This window comes from Tripterygium wilfordii, chromosome 1, assembly GCF_013401445.1.
Source record: "Tripterygium wilfordii isolate XIE 37 chromosome 1, ASM1340144v1, whole genome shotgun sequence".
Lineage (NCBI taxonomy): Eukaryota > Viridiplantae > Streptophyta > Magnoliopsida > Celastrales > Celastraceae > Tripterygium > Tripterygium wilfordii.
Genome location: NC_052232.1, coordinates 2,268,206 through 2,292,843, shown reverse-complemented (window position 1 = coordinate 2,292,843; position 24,638 = coordinate 2,268,206). Strand labels below are relative to the sequence as shown.

The 24,638-nt window shown below is 36.0% G+C and overlaps 2 protein-coding genes across 5 annotated transcripts; both read right to left on the bottom strand.

Annotated features, from left to right (window-relative positions):
* Window positions 1-4,224: 4,224 nt before the first annotated feature.
* Window positions 4,225-13,206, bottom strand: LOC120003439 (probable serine/threonine protein phosphatase 2A regulatory subunit B''gamma). The gene is made up of 13 exons (XM_038852434.1): window positions 12,787-13,206; window positions 11,249-11,491; window positions 11,057-11,162; window positions 10,856-10,955; window positions 8,835-8,940; window positions 8,626-8,716; window positions 7,948-8,089; window positions 7,332-7,479; window positions 7,076-7,185; window positions 6,127-6,283; window positions 5,909-6,034; window positions 5,630-5,779; window positions 4,225-4,605 (listed from the first exon to the last, which is right to left on the bottom strand). The coding sequence occupies exons 1-12, from the start codon at window positions 12,937-12,939 to the stop codon at window positions 5,639-5,641; spliced, it is 1,623 nt and encodes a 540-aa protein (XP_038708362.1). The 5' UTR covers window positions 12,940-13,206; the 3' UTR covers window positions 4,225-4,605; window positions 5,630-5,638.
* Window positions 13,207-13,585: 379 nt separating this feature from the next.
* LOC119997508 (casein kinase 1-like protein 10) lies at window positions 13,586-24,085 on the bottom strand. 4 transcript variants are annotated; one of them, XM_038844586.1, is made up of 14 exons: window positions 23,380-24,080; window positions 23,207-23,247; window positions 22,434-22,503; window positions 22,171-22,319; window positions 21,990-22,085; window positions 19,447-19,517; window positions 18,482-18,543; window positions 18,323-18,386; window positions 18,155-18,239; window positions 17,444-17,570; window positions 17,228-17,301; window positions 17,064-17,124; window positions 14,395-14,528; window positions 13,586-14,209 (listed from the first exon to the last, which is right to left on the bottom strand). In XM_038844586.1, exons 1-14 carry the CDS (start codon window positions 23,453-23,455, stop codon window positions 13,934-13,936), a joined length of 1,386 nt encoding a protein of 461 aa, XP_038700514.1. In that variant the 5' UTR covers window positions 23,456-24,080; the 3' UTR covers window positions 13,586-13,933. The 4 variants fall into 4 exon arrangements, 3 of the variants coding, with proteins under 3 accessions (XP_038700514.1, XP_038700532.1, XP_038700524.1); XM_038844604.1 differs by having other exon boundaries at window positions 22,434-22,496; window positions 23,380-23,408; XM_038844596.1 differs by lacking the exons at window positions 23,207-23,247; window positions 23,380-24,080 and adding an exon at window positions 22,795-22,898.
* Window positions 24,086-24,638: the final 553 nt, after the last annotated feature.

The following is a 24,638-nucleotide window of genomic DNA, read 5'->3' as shown; positions in this document are numbered from 1 at the left end:
TGTTGCGGGGGTCAGGGACACGCCCCTAGAAATTGTTTTTTAGGTTCTATGTGTAATCGATTTACGATTATTGATCGCAAAAACAAAAACACATTAATAATAGTTCAAAGCAATAAGAAGATACATTGTAATTATCACAATTATTTTCTACGACTTTTCATATTTTGAAAACGCAATATTACAACATAATTAGTAATAGTTCCAAGCAACTCATTTTCTATATAACATGCAAGACAATCATTCAAAAATTGATCACTCATTCGGTTGCGCGAGTAGAGTGGGGTGGGGTGGGGCACGCGGGCTTAGGGCTCTTATGCACAATGAGAGTGGTATTGAGAGATTGAGAGGATTTGTGGGGCTTGGGTGTAGGTGGGCTTGATAAATGACAAAATAACTTAGGGCCTAGAATTTATGAGGTTGGGTTGGGTCTAAATTAGTTAGTGGGCTGGGTAAAAATTGATGGATTGGGGGTATCAAATTTTTTGATTGGGGGTAAGCTTTATTTGGTATGTAATTGTAGTATATTTAGTACTAAATTATTTCTTTTTCACTGGGGGCACGTGCCCCCAATCCCTTCCACTTCAGTCCATCACCGATACCAAGATTCGCCCTACTACCCAGACTACTCTATGGGGACCACAAAAGAAATTCCTTACACGTTTAGTGAGAGACTGATACATATTCTGTGAGAGGTTGAGAGAGGAGAGGAATGTGAGTTTATCAGATCTTGAGAGATTCTAAATAATATCACAAAAGACAGTTATTGATAATAGTAAATTTATAATTTTTCAGACAATTAAAGGAGGAAGGGGTACTGAGTAGAAAATCATTTTCTCCTTCCATAATTAAGATATTTTCTTAAAAATTTATCCCAATGAGTTTTCTTTAGTGACAAAATAATTGTGTTTTTTAGGTTTCATATAAATAATGATGGATGGTTAGAGAGTAAGATATGAATATGACAAATCGCACTTGAATTATCCAACTAAAATGATTAGACCACCCAATTGGTTAACTAGTTGCAGTTGGGGATGTAGCTTAATGCACAAGAATCATTAGGGAGATGCTAATCAAATCAGCCGAAAGTAAAACATTTTTTAGAATCAAACATGTATTTTGAGAGAGCGTTTTGAAATTTCGTTTAATGTAGAAAGGTAATTTTAAAGAAATGATATTTTTTTTATCCAAAAGATAAATTTTAATTTTGTCCAGTCATATGGTAAGTTAACAATTGTTAAATAGACATGGGATTGTCAATTACTCCCATTCCTATTTCTCGTGAATTCCCACATACCAAACATTGGAATACATCGTTCACGCCACAATTCTTTCACCAACCAAACATTGAAATTCTTGGAATCCCCATTCCTATTCCCATTTCCATTTATGTTCACATTCTCATTCTCGTTCTTATTCCTATTCCTATGATGAGCCAAACATAGCGTTGGAGTTGAGACCTATTGGGTAGATCAAGAAAACAGTAGCAGCAGCTGCAACAGGAGCTGAATATGCAACACCAATCCAATGTCTCAATACCCAAACGGGAACTAAGTTACCATTCACGACCCATTTAACAAGCTACAACAAGTAGAAGAAGTGTAAAACAATTAGCTCATAATTAAGGACCGCCATTGTATAACCATTCATCAACGGATGCCGCTTCCCAGATTGGGTAAAAGTGCAAACTGATTGCTTGCAGAAGTAGCAATAAAAATAATGAAACAAAGACACAAATCATATCAAGTTTGGTGCCTAAAATGATGTGCCTTTTAGGGCACATACACATCCAAACTCTAAAGTTCTTCACAGAGATAGAGAGAGTTTCAAAGCCAAGTCCACCTCTATAGAGCTAGATCTGCTACCACTCTCTTCTAGGGCAGACGTACCCACAAAAGGGCGTTCCAGTTGTTGAATGAACAGTCTGGTGCCATCACTATAAGGCTCTTCCACCACTGCATGCTGGGTTTGTAGGCCAGAAATTGGTCTGGGTCTCAAAACACTCTGGTGTAGTTCTTGGTGCATCAATGAACCATACCCACTTGGACTTAATGAAGGAGACACTGACATAGCCGCCATAGGAAGGGTATTGTGATGGTAATTAGGGTAGCAAGATTGATGGGTTCTTGGAATAATTGGTGGTTGCCCCATTAATGTTGAGGTCATCCGATCAGTACCATCTTCTTTCATATGAGATTCAACATGGTTAATGAGAGCCCTTGTGTTCATAAAAAGATGATCACAAAATCTACAAGCAATCATGGGTGGTTGTGGTTGTAGTTGAGGCCTTTGTGATCTACCATGGTTGGATTCATGAACAATATTGTTACTTCGAAAGTTCAAAGGATATCCAACCATGGCTCTAAATATTGAACCCACAAATCTAGAGAATTTATTATGAGAGAAAAGATTAAGATCACCAAATACATATTTATATAGTGGATGATTAAGACTAATTTTGAGAATTAATTAGGGAAATGATTATTTTTGGCTCATTTAATCATAATAATCTTTCCAAACTATCAATGATGTAAAATTGAAATTTAAACCTTCCAGTTGTGACAATTCATTATAATAATAGCCAACTAGATCACTGCTGGGTGGTTTATTAAGGAATGAGTTTAATTTTTTTAAAAAAAATTCAAATATGGAATGAATGTTATTATTTATATTTAAAAAAATTTCTATATTTTAAGGATTGGATTAATTATTATGGAAGGTTTTAAGTAATTACCTATTATGATGAAAATATAATTTCTTGGACCACAACTGGGGTATCTATATATTCATATAAAGAAAACTGAGCAATGATATATAGAGGATGAAAAATTGTATAACTAATTTTTTTAATTTTTTAATTTTTGTTAGGTAAATGAATGGATAATATCTTTATATTGCCAAATTTTCTAACAATTTTATGATGTTTCTATTTATTGTTAATGTATTATATATTATTTACCTCATTTATTGTTCACATATTCTGGAATTAATATCAACAAATTAATAACATATGAATTGACATGTTTATATATCTCAATATGTTAGCATTTAATGTTTTGACATCTATTAACCACAAGATTGGTATTTTAATTAATGGAATTATTTATGGTTTAATTCGACTTTTTTTTTAATTAATTTGATAAGTTGAATATAGTTTATTAAACAAAATTTATTGACGATGATATTGTGTTATGTGAAATTGAAGAGGTGCATGGTTTATGAGGATTTGGGGAGAACCGGTGCACCTATGCGCATTAAATGAACAATTTAAACAGTGAAAAGTAATATTGATTTATTAAAAGTTTAAGCAAAAAAAAATCCCAAAAAATTAGAACAACTATATATAGTTAATTAAATAAAATAAACACGATTAACTCCTAATATAAAACTAATAGATCTACAAACATGTTATTTTCAATCCTACCTTACCTCAGTATATAGACAAGAGTCACTCTAGTGTCCGTTAGCACCAGTAGATTTTAATGTGTTTCGATTTTGTCAATGGGTCTTCTACGGTTTACCCATTTGGTAAAAAAAAAAATGGCCACTGAATGTGATACTCTATATTGGTTTTTTACTAATGCAATCAGGTCTTCTGAACTTCTCTTAAAAAAAAAAAATTTGAATAGGATAAAACTATTATAATCCAAATAAATAATTGCTACACATGCCAAATATGCCAAGAGATACTAGGCCGGTAAGCCCCAATTTTATACAAATACTTTGATTTGTAATTTATTTATTGTTATTATTTTTTTTATGCATGATTGAAGCAGATATAGGGATTGATTGCTCAACATTAACAATGATTTGTGCTGCATACTCTAATCTTCTTGCAGGCCTCAGTTACCCTTCTTCCACTTAATCCACACAATAACAAATATTACTGATTTTATCATTTATATGTACACAAAAACCTTTCATCCTTATCTCCTATCACACCCTAAAATGACTATTTTTTTTTTCTCTTTTGGCCATATTGATTATACATACACTCGGCTCTGCTTGTTTACAACTCTGTCACTAAGACAAACTAGAACCCTGCATGTACAAATCCATAACTACCAGAGTACACGCCCCTAATGTCAGAACAATGCGTCACTTTTGAAACCTCATGACTGTAGGACTCAATTACTTTCTCTCCTATATTTACACAAACAAATGCGTCACAAGAAAGAGAGATGAATCTTGTCCAAAAGTTACGGTGCTCGTGGAGCAAGAAGAGAATAGATGAATATGCAGTTCAACACGAGACAAAATGCTGCTTAAGAATTTGGAACCTCTCAGTAATAGCGCAGTCCAACCTTAGACGGCGAGCTTAAGTAACACCATCAGTCAATTTTTTTTTTTTAAAAGAAGACCAACCCCTACAACAAGAATAGAATGTTAGAATTACACCATAATAACACAGACATGGTCCAAACTTAACCAGTTCCATTAACATCATGACTCGTTGCACTCTTGACCAATGGCCAAGCTACAGCATGCTGGGTGACCATGAATATATCCTGTACATACACAGCGCCAAACTTATAATCGTGTCTGAACAACAGCCAGCTCTTCATTGATCGATGCACAGGTTCACTAACAACAACATCCTCCAGACACCTGCAATTAAAATGCATCAGTTAAGCTACGTCTAATTTGAGCTGCAATATCCAAAGAGTTTTTTCACATATAATTTGGATAAAGTACACTGTACACTTCGTTTTCATTAAAATTCACAAAACAACTAACAAGCCAAACAGTTTACAATTGCTCCAGTACTCTGTAGTAGCTCACTTTTTTCCTTCCCTTTTTGGATGGTTCAGTTGGGAGCTACAACAGCACAAGAACAGAAACAGAAACCACAAAGAAAGCACCTTCCGATAGCCAAGAAAACATCACACAGTGACATTGGCGAATTATTCAAACCATATATCAATGTGCTTGTGTCTGTGATGCTCTCATGGCTTGCTTGGATTGATGTTTTAGAGAGTTAAGTGAGGAGGGTTAAGGAGGGTGGAGTAACTTCACTTTGCTTGGATTGTAAAAGGGAGAGTTAAGTGAAGTTAAGTGGGGGAACTTTCCCCCTCACTTTAACTCTCCAACTCTACATTTTGTAACCTCTCAATTTGGGGGGTTTGTGAGGTGAGAGAAAATTTTGTTAATAATTTCCAAAATCAATGCATAAATTTTTTTCATTCATTCCAACTTAACTCTCCTTAACTCTCCTTAACTCTTACCTCCTATCCAAGTAAGGGTGAGTCAAGGTAATCCCCCTCCCATGACCCCCCTCACTTAACTCTCCCTCCATTAACTTACTCTACTCTTCATTTTACAATCCAAGCAAAGCCTCAGGATCCTCCAACACGCCACAGCGTCAATATTGCTTATGACGTCATATCTTATGCAGATTGCTAATGATAATTAACAAGAGGACTTTCCTTTCACTGGAAGATTCGGCATAATTCCTTTCAAAAATAAGAGTACAAGAACTTGAAAAATGCACGCAAAGAGTCTATTGAATGGTAACAAGAGTGACGACACATCTAAAGTATGAAATCACCATAAAAATGATTTGTTTCCTTTGCAAAAGATTAATCAAACTAGATTTTTAGATTTCCTTGGATAGTAACTCCGTATAACATACCAAATTCATTTAAAACGGTGCCTCAAGCGATTCATCCCAGATATCTCCACTTCCATTTGAAGCATCTTCTCCATCTTCTTCCATAGATAGTCTTATATATTCTCTATGTGCAAAACGATCCCATTCAGTCAAGGTAGGATTTTCTCGTTCCTGTCATTGCATTTCTTCTTACAATCAGCACAGCAAGAAGTAAAATTCCTCAACCCAATTCTCTCAATAGATAAAACAGCCACAACTCAATTCTTTCAATAAAATTGCAAAGTCAGAAGTTGCACTAACCTGGCGAATAAGAAAAGGATCACGGCTTTCAAAAGCAATGAACTTATTGAGATTGAAAAGAATATTGAAAACATTTCCCGATAGTTTGCAGCCTTTCAGATCATAAAGGGTGACGTAGCCCTCATTCTGTGATCAAGTATCAGGAAGTCAACGGCCATGATTAATAGATACAAAAGTTCAAAGCCAAAATGTAACCAACGTAAGAACCAAAAACTAACCTCCGGTCCAATCATGTCAATAATTTGGCATAGTATATCCTCAAAGAGCACTGGCTCTTGGGCCATGCATTCCATCCGGTGCAACTGCTCCTCATAGAAGAACTGTAATTCATTTAGTGTGAGCACCCCATTGCCATCCAAATCAATGCATCTGAACCTGACTCATCAATTAATCCAACAGATCACATATAATATTAACATAAATAACATACAGACTAAGGCCACTATTAAAGAGCCATAAATTCAATCCACACAAATTACAGATGTGACATAAAACTCAGTTGCCAAATGTCATGACCAACTTCTGGATTTTCATAAACAAGAAGCTGACTACGAAATATTTACAAACTCTAATAGATAACATTTTACAATAATTCTAGAGGAAGTGTTACGTTTAAAAATAAAAATAAAAGTTGGTATAAACTCTAATGACAACATTTGACAACTTTGTAGATCCTCTAGACAAACAGAACATATGCACATAAATTGTTTAAATTCAACGAGGAAAAAGTGTGAAATCAAAAACACCCGATGCAAAAGGCCATTGCAGTGTTTCAGGCGTCTAGAAAGGGTTGGCAGCATTACCCTTCCATCACAGAAAGACTGCTAACATATAAAAAGGACAGAAAACACCAAAAATAAACTCACATACGCACTTGCATTATTTATATATTAAATGAATTTACATGAGCTGGCAATAGCAGCTGACAAACCCTACACTACCAGGTTAAATTCAATGGATAATGCCAGATTGCCAGGACAAACCTCTTAAAGGATAAAATCAATGAACTTTTACTAAATTCATTTTGAAAACCTTGGTCATTGTGCATGTAAAGTTTATCTGACAAGTAGAGTAACAACCTATAATTGACGTTCTCTAAAATCTATATTCAATAATTAAAAACTGACTTGGGGCATAAAGATAATGACCATGAAGGGAAAATTATACCAGTATTCAAGGCTAGGTTCAGAAGATTTATCCTCCTCTGACAGTATGAAGTAGACAAAATCTTCATAACCCATCTTCCCTTCAACCTTGCAAATAAATTTCCTTGGAATCTGTACCATAATTTGGGCATTGATAAAACAAACTGAGTTGTTTTTATTTTGTACAGAAGATAGTTTGACAATAATAGCCAAGCATTTTACAGACATAGCAACAATAGCCTACAATAAAAAGTATCAAGTATGACACAAATGCAAACCTGAGAAAAAATTCTATCAACAATCCGGTAGGTAAGAGCATGGTTACCATATCTGATAAGGTTCTCCTTGTCAATCAAAAAATCATGGTCTGTGTCGAGCTCCCAGAATTTGCAGTATATTACATAAAAATGTTCATACGAGAAGTACCTGAACTAACAAAACATCAGGAGAAAACATTACCCTGTTTGGACAGATTAGGACAAGAATATGTGCGCGCGTGCGAGACTGTATATGTATTGTCATTAGCATACATGAAGTAAACTCTTAAGAGATAAATAATGATTAATTTTTTTTACAAGGCTTGAGGATCAACTCAAAAATAAATATGACTGATGTTATTAAAGGCAGTAACAGCTGAGGTTAAACAAATAAAGATTTGAAGAACAAAAACCTTCTTCCTACTGCACACAAGAGAGCAAAAAGGTACAGATGTGTTCCAAATAAACAAAACAAAGAAGATATCCCAGTACCCAATTTCTCAGGGATGGAGTAATTCTATACAACTTCTAAGTAGGCCAGATAGAGAATAAAAGGGAGAGCCTTTCTTATAAGAAAAATCAGTTTCTAAAACTTTCATTAAAAGAAAAGGACCATAAATCCAGCAGACAAGCTCACCTTAAAACTTTGTTTATATCTTCTTCTTCATCTACATGCTGCATTGCAGCAATTAGGTTTCCACGCTTCAACTCCCTGAGAGTAAGGTGCCCAGTTCCCGATCTATTAACATAGTAAAATATTCTGTATATGACCGTCTCAGCTGCTCATAGCAAAAGAAGTTGATTTCTAAGTCGATTGGAGAAATATATAAATTTCTCCTAGCAAACAATTCTGAAATTGGTAGTCAGAAGATATAAAATTACTAAATTTACCAAAAAGCAATAACCGAATCAGATTCAATAGAAACACATGCAAGAAATACGAGCACATATGCAATACCCTATTTTAGAATTTCCATAAAAGTTGCACGAAAAAATAAATAAACAGAACATGGTATACATGAAGCGTCAACTAATATAGCAAGTAGAACTATGTACAACCAGAGGTGATTCATTCAAAACCATATGGACTACATTGACACCATAAAGGGATAAAGAATCTAAATAATTAGCAATGCACAATTAGTCGATAACGTATTTAATTCACATATAGTCTGCAATCAGTACTGAAGGCACATTGTAGTAACCATTCAACATTAACATTTGAGCAACAACAGAAAAACGCCACAAAATAAAATATCAGTCCCAACTAAAAAACAATATAATAGACTGAGAATGCTAACTCTTATAGCCATACCATATCTTTCCTGAAATTCTGGGGTGCTTTGCAGAAATTCCAATCCCGGATGAGACACTAAGAGTTCCCTTAAAATAGGTTTAAAATCATCCTACATTCAAGATGAAGTAATTATTAAAAGAAAGGGAAAGACAGAGATAAAAAAGGAAAAGAAAGCAGCGACAATTTTTGTCTTACCAACAAATATCATAGAGCTACACCATACAGACCTGAGTAAGGTATCCATTATCTCGTTGGCCTAAAACAGTGTATATCCGGGTTGGAATATCCATTGTCAAAAAGCTGCCTCTAATCCAATAGTCAACAAATTGATCCCTAGAATCAACCATTACAACACAGGCAACTATAGTTAGGGTAGTTTTACTATCTATAATTTCTAATGATACAATAGTAGATTCAGTTAAAAAATTTACCTAAAAAAGACAAGAAATGTATATTTTGTTATTCGAAAGAATTATATTGGCTAGAAACAGTTGAATAAAAACTCAAAAATCAATGCATTCCAACAGAGAACATTTAATGAATATGCATGTCATGCATGCATTATAAATAGAACTAATTGTCCAACAACTAACCAACCCATTCTTTACCAGCATTCTAATAGGGAAGTGACGTAGATCGAATAGCTCTTGCATTATTGTTGGAGTTGGACCCAAAAAGCTTCCTAAGAAACTTTAGTGGAATATTATGTATTTTTCCCTAGTAACTTTATTAAATCCTAGTCAAAATTACCAGAACAGTAGCCAATGATTCGTCGTCAAAATAGCTATTCCAATTAGTGTAACAAATGAATGTAGTTACTCCTCATACTATAGTAGGCGAGTTTTTGTTAGGTTCAAACTATTCAGCTCTTTTTATAAGGTCGTTAGTTTTAGTCTTTTAGATTATCTGATTTCTATCAACGACACTTAGACTAGTTTAGATGAAGGTTTAATATAAATCTTGGCAAGGGCAACCTTAAAGTCATACAAAAGAGTTGCTCCAACCAAGAGTTGTTAGAACAGACGGGTTTCTCCCTCTTCCTTTCGGGATTGAGTATGTGTATTTAAGCTGTTCATCAAGTTTAATTAAAGGTTAATTCTGAGACTTCATAGTTTTTCTTTTACATTTGTAACATGCCACCAAGAACCACTCACCTTGTTGACTAGCTGTTGAGCTGTTCAAGCCCAGCAGAACACAACATTCAACAACTAATGCTTACATGTAGATTAATCACTCAATTCACTACGATGAGCAAAATAAAGCCCCGTACTCAATATGGCTTTGAAACGATAAGTATACCCGAAGATTTTTTATATCCCTTTCCACAGATATAGGAGAATCATTAACCCACCATAAAAAAGCAAAAACCTACCAAAACTCCCCTTAAAACTGAGACAGATATCCTACAACAGACTATGAAATTAAGCTCCCACTAGAATCAAAAGAACAGATCACCCAACCTATGGCCCATTAAAGCTTCTGCATGCCCACAAGAAAAATTTTGCATAGGAATATTTTAAAAAATGTGTATTATTTGACAATCCATAATAAATCTTCGTTGGCAAAAAAAACTAAACCAGTACTCCATATGGCATATCCTCTTGCAACTAAAACTAAAATTCAGAAGGAACTTGAGATCATAAATTCGACCCCATTTAGACTGTATTTCATCTAGCTAACCAGTAAGAACGGTTACAATGTCTATATCAAGTGCAACAGAATGAATAAAGTCTCTTGGCCCATCAAGAACCGATAATTCCTGACACAAAAGAGAGTTTTTCAGCAATAACTCAGGCTGTATTTGAGCCCAAAACATGTCCTATTCAATGAGGGAATCAAAACGAATAACATAAGAGTTAAATTTAACCAGCAGAACCAGCTATTAGATTTAAACAGTATGCCTTGACGGATTGAGATCAAAACAGTCATTTTAGTTTCATCATGTTGCAGTGGCTCCTATTGAGTATTGACTCCTGATAATTAATATAGTTTTGCATCCATCGGACCATCACAATCTTACAAAGCAAATAAAGCAACAAAACCCTTTCTAAAAACAACTGAAACTGATTTGAATGACACACTGAGCCATATAGATATACATACCTAGTTACAACACCTATTGACTGCTGATAATTAATACAGTTTTGGATCCATCACAATCTTCCAAAAAAAATAAAGCAACAAAACTATTTCTAAAAACAACTGCGATTGATTTGAATGACACACTGAGCCATATGGATATGCATACCTGGTTACAACACCAATCCCGTTGACATCAATCTTTCTGAACAGGGTACTGGAGAAAAAAGACGGTAACTTGCAAATTTCCTTCGTGATCGCTTTAAACTCTGCCATATCAAGATAGAAGGTGATGATGATGATAAACTAACATATGTACATCCAAAAAATATTATTAAGAAAAAGTTCTTAAGAGAGTACAGCTTCTCACCATGCACTTGCAGGCCATCCAGGTGACCAGTAAAATGCTGATTGATTTCGAACAAGCACCGGTCTTTCATTTCATTAGGAGGTGGGCGACCATTCTTAAAGTAAAACTGAAGACATTGTCCGATTAGCAACTCTCCACTAAGTATAATATAAAAACAAGGAAACGAGAAAAGGTCCATCTGCATGTTTATACCTGAGGTATGACCTCTCGTACTGGCTCGCTCACTACTTTCAAAGGAGATCCTAAAGTAGAAGGGCCAGTCCTATGTTTCACAGTACGGGGAGAACCAGATGAACAGCGCGGAGAAAGTGGAGGAGTACTTCCAGCAGGAAACATGGATGGTAATGAATTGCTTGAAGCAACATTTGCACTAGTAGAGTTCCCATGGGCATTTAAAGGAGCCCCTGTCTTTGCATCAGCGAGCAAAGACTTCACCTATGTTCACGGTAAAACAAAGGAAATAATTTAGGTGAGGAAATGTCCAATAAAGGTCATAGAAAAAATGAAAAACAGCTTAATGAGGAATTGGAAGATGGGAGAAAATGCATAAATCCTACGGAAAAGTTAAAAATTCACTAGCATGCTGACCGATAGTTGGTCTTTCAACTCAATAGGAGAAATCTTAAACAAAAGTTGAAAACCAAATTAGACAGGTTTTATAGGTTTCCTTGATGAAAAGACTGCAACGATGACAGCATTGTAACGAAATAGACTCTCCAAGATTCAATTCACACCAAACATTCATCCGTCAAATTGTTCAGATAGTTTTAATCAAGTTCTCATTAATTTCTCTGAGCATGGATGATTTTGTCAAAATTTCACGTTCGCTAAAATTTTAAATTTATTTAGCTTGCCGTTATGTTTTCTGTTAAGTCAACTCCTACTCAAAGGTAGTGTTAATTTTTTTCCTTAAACGAATCCAATTACATTAGGAGGAAATTTCTTAAAGAATTAAGATAACTACGTCTCTATCATGATGATGAATAATTATTACATGGTTTTGACTTTTGAGAGACTTTCCAGCAAGGAATTAGCTATCACTGTGTGATGCAATTTTACTTAGTGCAATGGCAAGGAACTCTATTTTTTCTCTAATTCTTCAACAATTTCTAGATCCAATTGTACTAGTTGAAGTCCTGCATTTTTGTTTTCACAAACTTAAGCCAACAACAAAATTTAATGTTAATGCCCTACCTCCCCCATTTTCGTACAATTCTACTATTTTAGAGTAACTATTGACACCTGAAGAACGAAATTCTAAATTCCACTTTTTCTCTCTTTGTTTAACCATCATACTTTGCCTGGGTTTGCCCAATAAAAAACCTAATCTCTAAACCTATTTTTACTTCAAGATACCAAACTTACTCTCAAAAAGGAAAGAGGATTGTGATCCTACATCACCTAAACAACTACCCTACTTATCAAGCTAAACAGTAAGTTACAAAAACGAAAAACCTAACTGAAACTCACAATTACACCCAATTTACCCTTGGCTCTTGAACTTTAACACCATATCATCATCATCCGAGCCTTTATCCTATACTAAGTGTAAATAGGCATCTTACATTAAGTTCATTGATGCCAATATTCAAACCAGCAAAAGTAACTCATAAAAGGCTCATAAAAACTCAACTTATAGCACATATAACAAACCTTGTTATCAAACAGAGGCAAGAACAAATAGGAAAAAGAAATAGTGATACATATATAATACTATGATTTTGAAGTACCAATCTTGCTGTGTCTGGGAGAGAAAGCCATTGCGAGAATAGCTCCTCGGCAATAAATGGCTGCGATTTGAGAGCCAAAGGAGACAGCTCCGGTAGTTGCAGCATCTCCGGGTCCAGGGACGCCACGTCTCCTACTACTCCCTCCATATCCATCTTATCAATCGAAGAACTACAAAACAAAAATTAGGAACCCTAGATCCCAATTATCAATGGCACTCCTCCTCGATTCTCCGCAAAGAAGGCTATGATTCCAAAGTCGATTTCATACAACTAGGGAATGTAGAGCAAAAAGGAAAAACAGAATTGAGAGCGCGAGAATTTGTTACGTCGGATGATGATAACAGAGCGAGAGCCGGGGGTGGCAGTGGCACAAGGCGCTTTGTGAAAGTGAAACCGGAAGAGAAGTGGTGCACAAGCCATGATAAGCGTTGTGATAATCATTTATCAAAACAAGAATAACCGGTAATCGGACGGTCCAAATTACGTCCCACAGTTAGTGTACTAATCCGACCATATGTTGACTGTATAGTATTCAACGAGCTATATTTCTTCAACAGTTACCATACCATACCATACCAAGCCCGTACGATACCGACTAGAAGCGACTCGATTGATAATCGAGAGCCTGTATGATACCAATTAGAAGTAGCTCAATTGATAATCGACTGAATTACAATATGTGTGTCTAATGTTCGATTCTAATAAGAAACATCCACAATATTTCAAAAAAAAACCACCCAATGGAATAGAAGATTAGAGTAAGAAGTTGATTTTCATAAACTTGGAAAAAATGGAATAGTTATGCTCAAATTCATAATTCTCAATATTAAACACATATATACATAAGCATTTCTTCCTTTTCTTCATAAGGACATAACCCACGGTTACTGCCCTCTGGACACAGACCTACGTAATAGCCCACAAACCAAGCAAACTAGGCAAGCGTATGGAAAATCCATTCGTGAGCTCATGCCTCTAGCGGGACTTGGACCATATTACAAGGCTGAGAGTACAATATTCCTTACCACTAAGCCACACACCATTTATAAGGTCGGAGTGGTAGGCCAAAGCCATTATAGAAACTACATTTCAGCATTTCAATTCTTTCCACAGGTTCATTGCCTTCTAAATCCAATAAATCTGTCACTTATTTCCTCTTTCCCGTGCCAATTGACAGAAGCTCCAAGCTCCGCAGAGTATCATCACGACCACCTCTTGCAGCACCAGTACGTGTGAACGACGAAGATTTAGATTCGAATCCAGGTTGAACCCTTTGGGTTGTAGGCCGGTGTCCGATGCTTGAGAGCACCCTGCTTGACCGATTCTCACTAGGCTCACCAGAGGCGCAACTGCCCGATACAACAGCTCGCTTAGAAGTATTGCCATTTCGCGACGAAGAGTGAGGCCTCTCTGAATCAGGATGCTGACAGATGAAAAAATAGAGAGACACAGCATCAGCATAGAAGTCCAGAGCTAAAAAGTCTACTAAACTTCCATTCCACAAAGAACAAAAGAGAATATACAAGGAGCAAAAAGTAACACCCTATCAAATACATGTGAAAATACACTACATGTCAAATGTTAAATTCTATTTTTCCAATCACCCACCACATCCTTGGATGGAGGCACGTCATCTGAGGGTCTGTGTCTAGAATGATTGCCGTGCAGACCATGACCAGAGCCATTTCTTCTAGCAAAACCCTCCACCGCACCTGAGAATCGATCTCGAATATCTTGTCCCACTAAATGAAATACAAGAGTAAGATGTCTAACATGATAAATATACAATTTATGTTCACATGGCATGAAAAAATTATATTGGGCATCGTCTTCTCTTGGGGTAGAAAAATATTTAAAATAATGCAGTATGGTAAAAGTGAAACCTATTAAGTGCACTAGAAAATCCAAAGACTTTATAGAAAGATAATCTAAAATTTGAACTGACAGAGAACACCAAGTACCACACAACGAAAACTACAAGCCAATACAAGGAGAATTACAAAATCAGCACTTCTTTTGATGAATACGGGAAAAAACACTCAGCACACCACAGGGAACAAACAAACCTGAGGGCAAATACTTGAGTAGGACTATTTGCACCTCACGTTTTACTAAGTACACCCCAAAATATCGTGAAAAAACCCAATCTTTAGACACCCCACCGTCCCTACCATTTTCAGCCCAAATCTCCTTCTACCATGAAACCCTAAAACTTCATCCTTCAAAGCTTCAGCCGCCCTAACTCGTCTCCTTCTTCTTCTTCACTTACCTTCGACAGTTTTGACGGAGACTACGGCACTTTAAATCAGAAGCTTCAATGGCTTCACAACCAACTCGGTCTTCGATTCTGTTCTTGACTCGCTTTCAACTCGGTCCTCTAGCTTATTGAACTCTTTCTTGGCAGTCTTAATTGGCTCCGTCTTGATTCGACTTCGAGGACAACTTCATGTAGAGGCGGAGGGGGTGGTGGTCCCGAATTTGAGAGGAGGCCTATTTGTAAGAAAAGTCACCAGAGAGAAGAAGAAGAGAGTGCTCTGGTGGGGTTAATTGTTTTGTGTACCCATTAATTACATTCTTAGGCAATCTCCCCGTCTCTTCCCCTCTCTCTATGATGTGTTAAACACGACTTGCCTCTGTTTGCAATCTAGACTCCATTGATCTGTATTCTTTGGGCTACAAGAAGAAGAGAGAAGAAGGTGTTGCCATGGCAGGGTTGAGATTTAGGGTTTGAGATGGGGTGTGTTTTTACTCCAAATTAGAAAAAGGTGTGTACAACGGAATGCTATATTTTTAAATGTGGTGCACTAATATTGGGGTGTACTTAGTTATTTTTGGGGTGCATATAGTGTTAATCCCAATTCTTTCTACAGGTTCCTGGAGCGATAGACATTGGACACTGTCTTCTCCTAGGATATAAAAATATTTAAGATAACACAGCATGGGAAAGTGAAACCCTATTAAGTGACTAGAAAATCCAAAGACTCCATAGAAGGATAAATCTAAAATTTGAACTGAGAAACACCGAGTACTATAGAACTAAGAGTACAAGCCAATATCAATGTTTTAAAAGGCGGGTTCGGAAACCGAGGCGCTCGACTTATTTGAGGCGAGGCGTAAGCCTCGGTAAGAATTAATCTAAAATGTACATGTACACATTCAAATAATATAATCATATCAATTTATCAATTTATGAAGACATAACTCCATCCATCATCAATTCAAGTGATCAAGTCTCTAAAGAACAAATGGCTTTTATGTTTCTTCTCTCCACTGAACCATCAACAGTTTGCTAACATTGAAAGGAACTAAAGGAAAGACTGCTTGAAGTATAACTCTCTCTATGCAAATTGTTGTTTTCTTTTCCTTCTGATAGATTACACTCACCCATTCCCAATTTTACGAACCCTTTCATCTGTTGAGATTGGTGATAATTATTAGTCAATGATAAAGTTCAAATGACCTGGGAACATATTAAAAATGCCAAACTCAAGATTCCAAAGTTTTTTTGTTACACATAAGAAAGAATTTTTTTAAAAAAAAATTAACAAGACAGAGAAGCAATATCACATTGACGGCAACATCACCATCATAAATCAAAAAATAAAAATCAGGGAGACACTACATGGCACACACAGGAAATGACATAATCAGCATTGGCATTCCCACCTGAAGAAGAAAGATCGAAGAAGAGTAGGAGACCTAGGATCAGAATAGGGACGCAGTGAAGGAGAGATGCAGTGAAGGAGAGATCTTAGCAACACCTAAGCAGATATGATTCAGACAAAGGAGAGATCTTGGCAGTACTGCAGGAGAGAAGAGGCCGAGGTCGCGTAGTCGAGAGTCGCGACAGCCACAGAAGAGGTCGCGGTGTTGCAAGGGGGAGTTACGGCTGCAAGGGGGAGATCGATTTGAAGGCACGGCTGATGGAGAGGAGGTCGCGATTCGAATGGTGGTGCGATTCAGTGGTCTTTCACGATTTAGGTTGTGTTTAAACTTCAGTTTTGACCTATTGAAACAAACTCTGTGAGACCTACGCCTCATACGCCTTGGTGCGTACTGTTCCGAGTCGTACGCCTTAGGCATATGAGGCGTAAGCCTCACAGTCCTCTGTCAAGGGCGTACGCCTGGAGGCTGCTCGCAAACGCCTCGCCTTGAGGTACGCCCCGATCACCTTTTAAAACACTGGCCAATATGAGGAGAATTACAACTATAAATCAGCAATAAGAGTTCATAAGGGCAAAAAATTGCACTCAACACTCCTCAGAGAATAAACAAACCTGAGGGCCTTTCAATTCTTTCTACAGATGGTCCTGGAGCCATAGCTGGTTTGGCACTTGGCTGTTGAAAAAGAACAGAGGCAAGAGATGAGAATTTTAAAATGATTAAAGATATATATGTTTTGCAATTTCACTTCCTAATCAACAGCTTACAAAATACTGACCCGAGGTCTAGTGCTAGACCCAATCTGCGGATACTTCAATATGGTCCAGTCAAATACATAGTCAAATTGATAAACTGCAAGCATTACAATTTCAGAAATTCTCAGAATAGAGCCTAAGTTACAAGAGAGCTCGCGAGGAAAATTCAGGTATAAACATTAGGGAAATAATTTGGTATTATATTCAAGTAAAATGATCTCGAAATCCTGCAAGTTAACCTTCTCGAATAAACAGGTCCCGGAAAAGTCTCTTCAGGTATGAATAATCTGGTTTGTCTTCAAACCGCAGTGATCGGCAATAATGGAAATAAGACGTGAACTCAGACGGATATGATTTACAAAGAACCTGTTAAATATACAATGATACATCAAACATTCAGTTGAAGATGTTTAGCCTGCTAACATATGCATTAGGTTAAGCTAACAATTAGAGCATTAAAATGGTGGACTAATCTCCTGTACTTTCTTCTTCTTCTTTTCTTTGGATAACAAAAGAATTTATTCAGAATGGCCTAAGGGAGTGCCTTCCAAGTATACAGGAAATTAGTTTTAAGAGATAAGCTTTAAAAAATAAAAAATAACAGAGAAATCTACATCAGGAGAGCCTCCTGTAGTAAAAATGATTTGTTAATTTTGATTAGTTAAACATATCACCCCTTTATTTTGTGTAAGGAAAAAAAAAAGACATCCTTTTGATAATTGAGAGTAGTGTGACATATGGGACTTTTGAATAGGTTGAGAAGGTGGATTGAAGATACCAGGGATTTAAGTTTTGACCTCAAGAATCTGACTCTGATTACCATGTTAAATCACCGACCCTCCTAAAAGCTTTCTTTTCTTGGGGGAGGGGTAGAGAGAAAGAGAGAGGCGGTGATTTGATAATGGACATAAGTGTCTCAATACACTACTCAGAAAAGCAAGCTATTATACCTCAATCGGAGTAAGCATCTTCTTCTCACTAATCTTGTCGTACTTCTGTTTTTTAGTACCTGCTTTCAAACCCTGCCAGGGAAGGCTGAGACGAATGATAATTTAAAATTCAGCTAAACGTGCATCCAAGCCTAAGAGATGTAGAAACAAAAGAGTTAAGTTGCCTACCTTCCCCTCAAAAAATACATCAGCACATAACCAAGGGATTCGAGATCATCTCGTCTGCTTTGCTCTGAAAGAATTTTAGGATTATAACAGATCAAATGTAAGTTAAAAAAAACTTGAATTTGTTAATCATCAATCGTTAGTTGAAATGAGTTCACTCACCAATCCCAAGATGAGTATTAACACTAGCATAGCGTGCTGTTCCTGTGAGATTCTTGTTCTCCCTGTGAAGAAGGATGAGAGAGAAAGAGAATGGGGATTATTCATGATATGCTTATGCAAGAAATTAAATACAAAACTCAGTCATGTTCAGCATGCCCATATAAACGACAAATATTTCAGAAGATGTGCAATGGGATTGCAACACATCGCCATGCTAAACTTTTCCTACTAAATGGTGAAATGGCACGAAATCATTATGAAGGATAAAACACATAGAAACTGAGACGTGGCATGCCAACAATTTTAATATGTAACTATAAATCAATAGTTATTTGGGGAACGTTCAAGCTGAAACCAACATCGCAAGATGCAATTGACCCGCAATGCTGCTCAATTTAAATTTTCCACATCACAAGATGCCTACAAATTGAACCACTTTACCTTTTCTAACGTCACAATATGCTCCATCTAATCCTTAATTATTCATAAATACTAATTATGAGACTATTAAAAATCTTTCTTTGATTTTCTTTGCATATGGCTCCAGCATGAAGGCACTAATTCATCACCAGAAACTACAAATTAAAGCTTTCATGATTTTAATGTAAGATGAGACCTTAAATCTTGAAGGCTTTACAAGCAGTATTTGAAAGATCAAAATTAAGCACTTAAGCTGCTTTGGTCAAATGTCACACATGAGAATAAAACATATACGACAAAAACAAAAAATCAACAAGAAAGCATTAAATAAATTCCTTCCATTTCTCCAGGCTAACACCATTTTCATAAATGTGGAAAATCCCAATAAGGCCTGAAACCAAAGTACACAGAAGTAAACTGAACAAACCCAACCAACAAAAAAAAACTGAGGGAAAACCAGGAGAGAAATTTGGGGTTCAAATAACAGGCAAACAATGCAGTCATAAAGTACATTGCAAAATTCATGGAAAGTCTAAATTCATTACCTGTACAGTATATGCTTGTGTGTTTGAAGATCCCGGTACTTCTTTGCGAGACCAAAATCAATTACGTAGACCTGCTCTTGGGGAAAAAAGGAATTTGCAAGAATGTATCAAAACTTGAAATTAGGGAATCTCCTCGCAAATGCAATTTCATCAAATTTCAAAGGTGCAAACTAAAATGAACTAGGTAAATGTCACTATAAATTCAAAGATAAACGTTTTTAGCAGAAAATTTCATAGACATATCCTTGATTCCTTGCTATCCACGAACAAGAAAATGAGTAACATAGCACATGATGATCAATTAATAAGTTTAATAACTACACTCAGATAACTCAGTTCACTACTCCTTAGACTTCTCCCCCCAAACATCCACATCACAATTCAACATCCTCATCATCATCACATCACAAATAACTTCACATTTAAAACATCGTTGGTTAATCAAAGCAATTGTCAAAGTATCAGCGGTTGCAACAGAACAAAAGTTTGCAGCATAGTTTTACACATCTCGCCCTTCATGTTTCTTTATATTTCTTCAGTGTTTTTTTCCCATATTACACCTAAACCAAGTAAATGGCTATTCTTCCATTTTTTATCAATGTTTGAAAGTTCTACTGGTCAAAATAAAAATATTTATGTAGCTTTTTCACATTCAACTTTTACATTCATTGAAGATCTTATCTTCCACAATCTAGAAAGACTAGAATTTTATCATAAAAAATGTATTGAGTAACACACCCAAACTTGATATTCAGTACCAACCAATTATGGTTCAACACAAGAACTTAGTCGGACTACATTTTTTAACATACATAGCTATTTGGTGAATGTTGCATGTTATGTATTTTGTTCGACTGCTCAGCTGGTAAGCAATAGACAGCAAAGGACAATTTGCTTTGGGAATCACCGGAGCCAGATTAGTTGCAACAAAATATAAGTCCAATTCCAGTGGCAAATTTTTTAAGAGGACGTAAGAAATCTTCTCCGTAAAGATTAAACCATCTTCAAAACATGTTTAACGGCTCCATCTGGCCAACAGACACAAAAAGTAAAAAAGAAACAGGTGTCCCAAGATTATATATCCTCTTACTCAGCAAAGGAAACCATATGGACGCCCTTATTCTGTATCATCTTGAAATACTATAAGGCTCCGTTTGGATGAGCGGAAATATTCCGTATACTATAAAATTATCCCTTTATGAACTTATCGGGTGTTTGGACAATTTTTAAAATACTCAAAATAGTATAACTTTATACAAAAGTGGTTCTTAAACGATGTCGGTAGTATAATATTAAAACACCTCCAACTCGTTTTTATTTTATACGGAGCACTTAGTATAAGAAATAACATGTCAAATGACAAAAACGACCCTCACTCTCACTTTAATTGGGGATAATCCAGACATATTACCACAAATCTTATACTATACAAGCTTAGTATCATATCATTTCCAAACATTGGATAGGATTAAATTATACATCAACTTATACATGGATTAAATTATACATTGGATAGAAAATTTATATTAGCCTATACGGAGTTCCAAACGGAGCCTAAAAGCAACTCCCGGTGAATTTTCTATTACACTTGATCTAGTTTTTTCTTCTATTTCATATATTTTCAATACTTAATTTGAAGACACCATGTTTAACTTATCTCCACTACGCAAAAAAAAATAAAAATCACCACAATGGCCCCGCATGCAAATTGTGAAATATCAGGAAAAGGAGAAAGCTTTTTTTCCTTCAGTTTCTAGAGCTTTTCATAGTTTCATGTTACATATGTCATCAAATACATGACATTAGCACATTGTTGACTACATCAATAATAATCCTCCACCAAATATTAGCATCCACACCTTTTATCTTATTCATTTTTTAGAAGACTAAGCATCAATTAATAGCCAACAGAAATTAAATAAAAAAAAAGCTGGAAAAATACTAAATTATTGCAAAGTTCAAAACCCATCTAAGCTGGTTGAGTTGTGTTAATTTATAGCCCAATAAAGCTGGTCGAGTTGCGTTAATTTATGGCCCAATAGAGCATACAAGACATGGTAAACAATGTTTCCATCAACTTAGCAATTGTGTTTCATCCTTCATACCATCTTTGGCAGCAGCGTATATCAAGAACCACTTCAAATATTCCATTATAGATTCAAATATGCTTTCCAGCATTGTTGTTTTATCAATTCTTACTAGTGCAGTAGTGCCAGTGAATCATATAGAGCAAAGGTCACTTTTTTGTTTGAGGGGAACATGGGAAAGTACTCGAAATGGAAAACTATAAGGAAGGGTGAGCCATTATCGCAGTGAAAGAGTTGTCACCTAACTTACAGTGGTAAAGGTTGTCATCTTCTTTTCCTTCATCAATAAGCTAGCAGGATTTTGGATGTGGCATGTCATATAGTAAATTACTAAATATATTATATGTTAACTAGTTCAGTATAAGAGCTGCCCAACACAAATGTTTGCAAATAAATGTCTACCTGTAAGGCAAAAACGCATGCAAATACAAAAATAATAGGTGAAAATGACCAAACCTGATTTGCTTTACGCCCTAAGCCCATTAAAAAATTGTCAGGCTTTATATCACGATGAAGAAAACCTCGTGAGTGCATGTACTCAACTCTGTTTAACTACATAATGCAAAATACGAGCATAAGTATGACAGTTATTCATCCAAGCATGCTTCGCCGTCCTCAGAAGGAATGGCAAACTCACCAACTGATCAGCAAGCATTAAAACTGTCTTCAGTGAGAACTTCCGATTACAATAATTAAATAAGTCCTCTAGGCTTGGTCCGAGAAGGTCAATAACCATAACATTATAGTCGCCCTCCACACCAATCCATTTGAGATGGGGAATACCAGCTTCATGATAAAAAATAAAAAAAGGTAAAATGAAATGAATACATAAAATAGTTCACATGGCTCTAGTACAGATCACATCAATGACCATGAAGAGGCACAAAATGAGAAACTTACTTCCTCCTTGAAGAAGCACGTACAGTTTCGACTCATAATGAAGCTGAGGGTGCTTGGTCTTCACTGATTCCTTGACCAACAAAATAAAGCACAGGTTGGAAACAAATATTAGTTTTAAACTGAAAGTTTATAGCAACATTATTATCATTATTATTATTTTGAATGTAAAAGGTTATATAATTACGCGGCACCAAAAGTGTGCAACCAAGCCAAAATCAGAAACAGGTTTGTTACATCAATAGCCAATGGCACAAAATTATGGATAAAATCATCTGCACTTTTCAAGCTTATCTTACTGGAGAACCCTTGCAACTAATAAACTGAAACGACATGTCCCAATCCAATTCTCGACTAAAAATACCTCAATAGAAGTTGTATCTAATTCTCACAAGTATCACATTTCTGCCCCATCCCTCATGACCTATAAGTTATCTCATATATCCACATAGCTTCGAGCCGACCACCTCCTTGTCCATCACATAACACACATTAGATCCTTTCCACAAAATTCTCTCAAAATGATTTCAGAGCCAACAAAAGAAAAGGTAAGTGCTATATCTTATTTTTCAATCTTCACCAATCAAGTATCCACATTCAACAACGTGAAACTCCATGCATTTGAAAATAAAGAGAGATGGCGGGGCAAGGTGGTTTTAAGAAGACATTACAACAGGTGCGATGATTTCAGCAACATTCAATCCATGTAGTTTGATACCACCAAACAAACAAAAACAAGCAATCCCCCAAAAAAAAATTGTAGGTCTACCACATACCAGCTTGACAGCCACTTCCTCTCTAGTTTGTACGTTAACTCCTGAAAGAAACCCAACAAAATAACCGTTAATAGAATCTAAAAAAAAAAAAAAACCTTCAAACAATCAGAGAATAGCATCTAATCATCCTGACATGGAAAGGGTGATGAATACTACATACAGAACTGCAGTACCTAAATATAGTTCACCAAATGATCCGCTGCCGATCTTGCGACCCAGCTTAAATTTGCCAGCGACAACATGATCCATGATCTCAACAAATTACAAAAATAAAAGACACCCTCTTTCACTAAATTAGCTCACAATCCAATTCAATGCACGGAAGGAACTGGAACTCCTTTGTTGTAAGTCCCTATTGGAAAACCTAGCTGCTTATCCGTCAAGAGTACCTCTAAGATCCATCAAATTTATATACAAACACAACAATAAATAACCCGAGCATATCACTGTACACCAGTCGTGCAAGCAAAAAAAAAAACCCCAAATTTGAAGGAAAAATTTGTGACCGATCAAAAATCTAAGTGCACAAAGCAAAGCAAAAGGCAGCTTCTAAAACTAAGCAAAACCCACAAAATCAATGAATCGGATTGGAATGATGGAAATACATTTTTCTCAGGAAAGTTAGGAATAGAAAGTGGAGAGAAAAGAAGGGTTTTTGAGGGAAATGAAGGGTGCTTTTGTTGAGAAGCAAGAGAGATAGAATCCAGTAGGGGACGGGATTTGCGGCAAGAATAAGGGGAATGGGTTTGAAGGGTGAACTTCGGATCTGGTTTATAAGTTTTCTTGAGAAAGTATTTGAGATTCTGGGCAAGGAGTGGAGTAAACAAGGGAGAGGGAGAAAAAATGGAAGGGAAAAGTGAGAGAGACAAGATGAATTATGACAAGAAAGTTATGTTGGCTTTTTTATTTTTTAAAAAATAATTTATTTGGTATTTTTTATTTACTAAAAGTGTAAGTTTCCATGAAATGTTCGTGCAAAGTGACAGATCCCCCTTTGGTGTCCCTGCAGACTAAACTCAAATACTTACTAGTATACAGAGCCACCGAAAATTCTGCAAAACTCATGAGAGATGTTAGAGGTTCCTTGATCGGGGAGGTTTCAATCAATGAAACTCTAATGATTAAGTCGATTACATGTTTTCTCTCTAGTAAAAGTGTAATATTTAGTATGAAGCTAACTCTCAATTACTTAATGTCGAATGTCTCATTTTATAGTGGAGGATGATTTGTAACTCTCAAAATAAAAATCTTGAGAATTGATTGGGTTCAGAGAATTTTAGATGTGTGTAAGAATAAATGCTTTGGATTTGGTCTTTTTCTAGAGAGAGATTAATTGTTCCAAATATATTGTCATGAAGGATGGGTATCTCGAGAAGATTACGAGCTTATTGATGGAACATAGGCTTTAAGGGTATTGATCAAGTAAACCGAT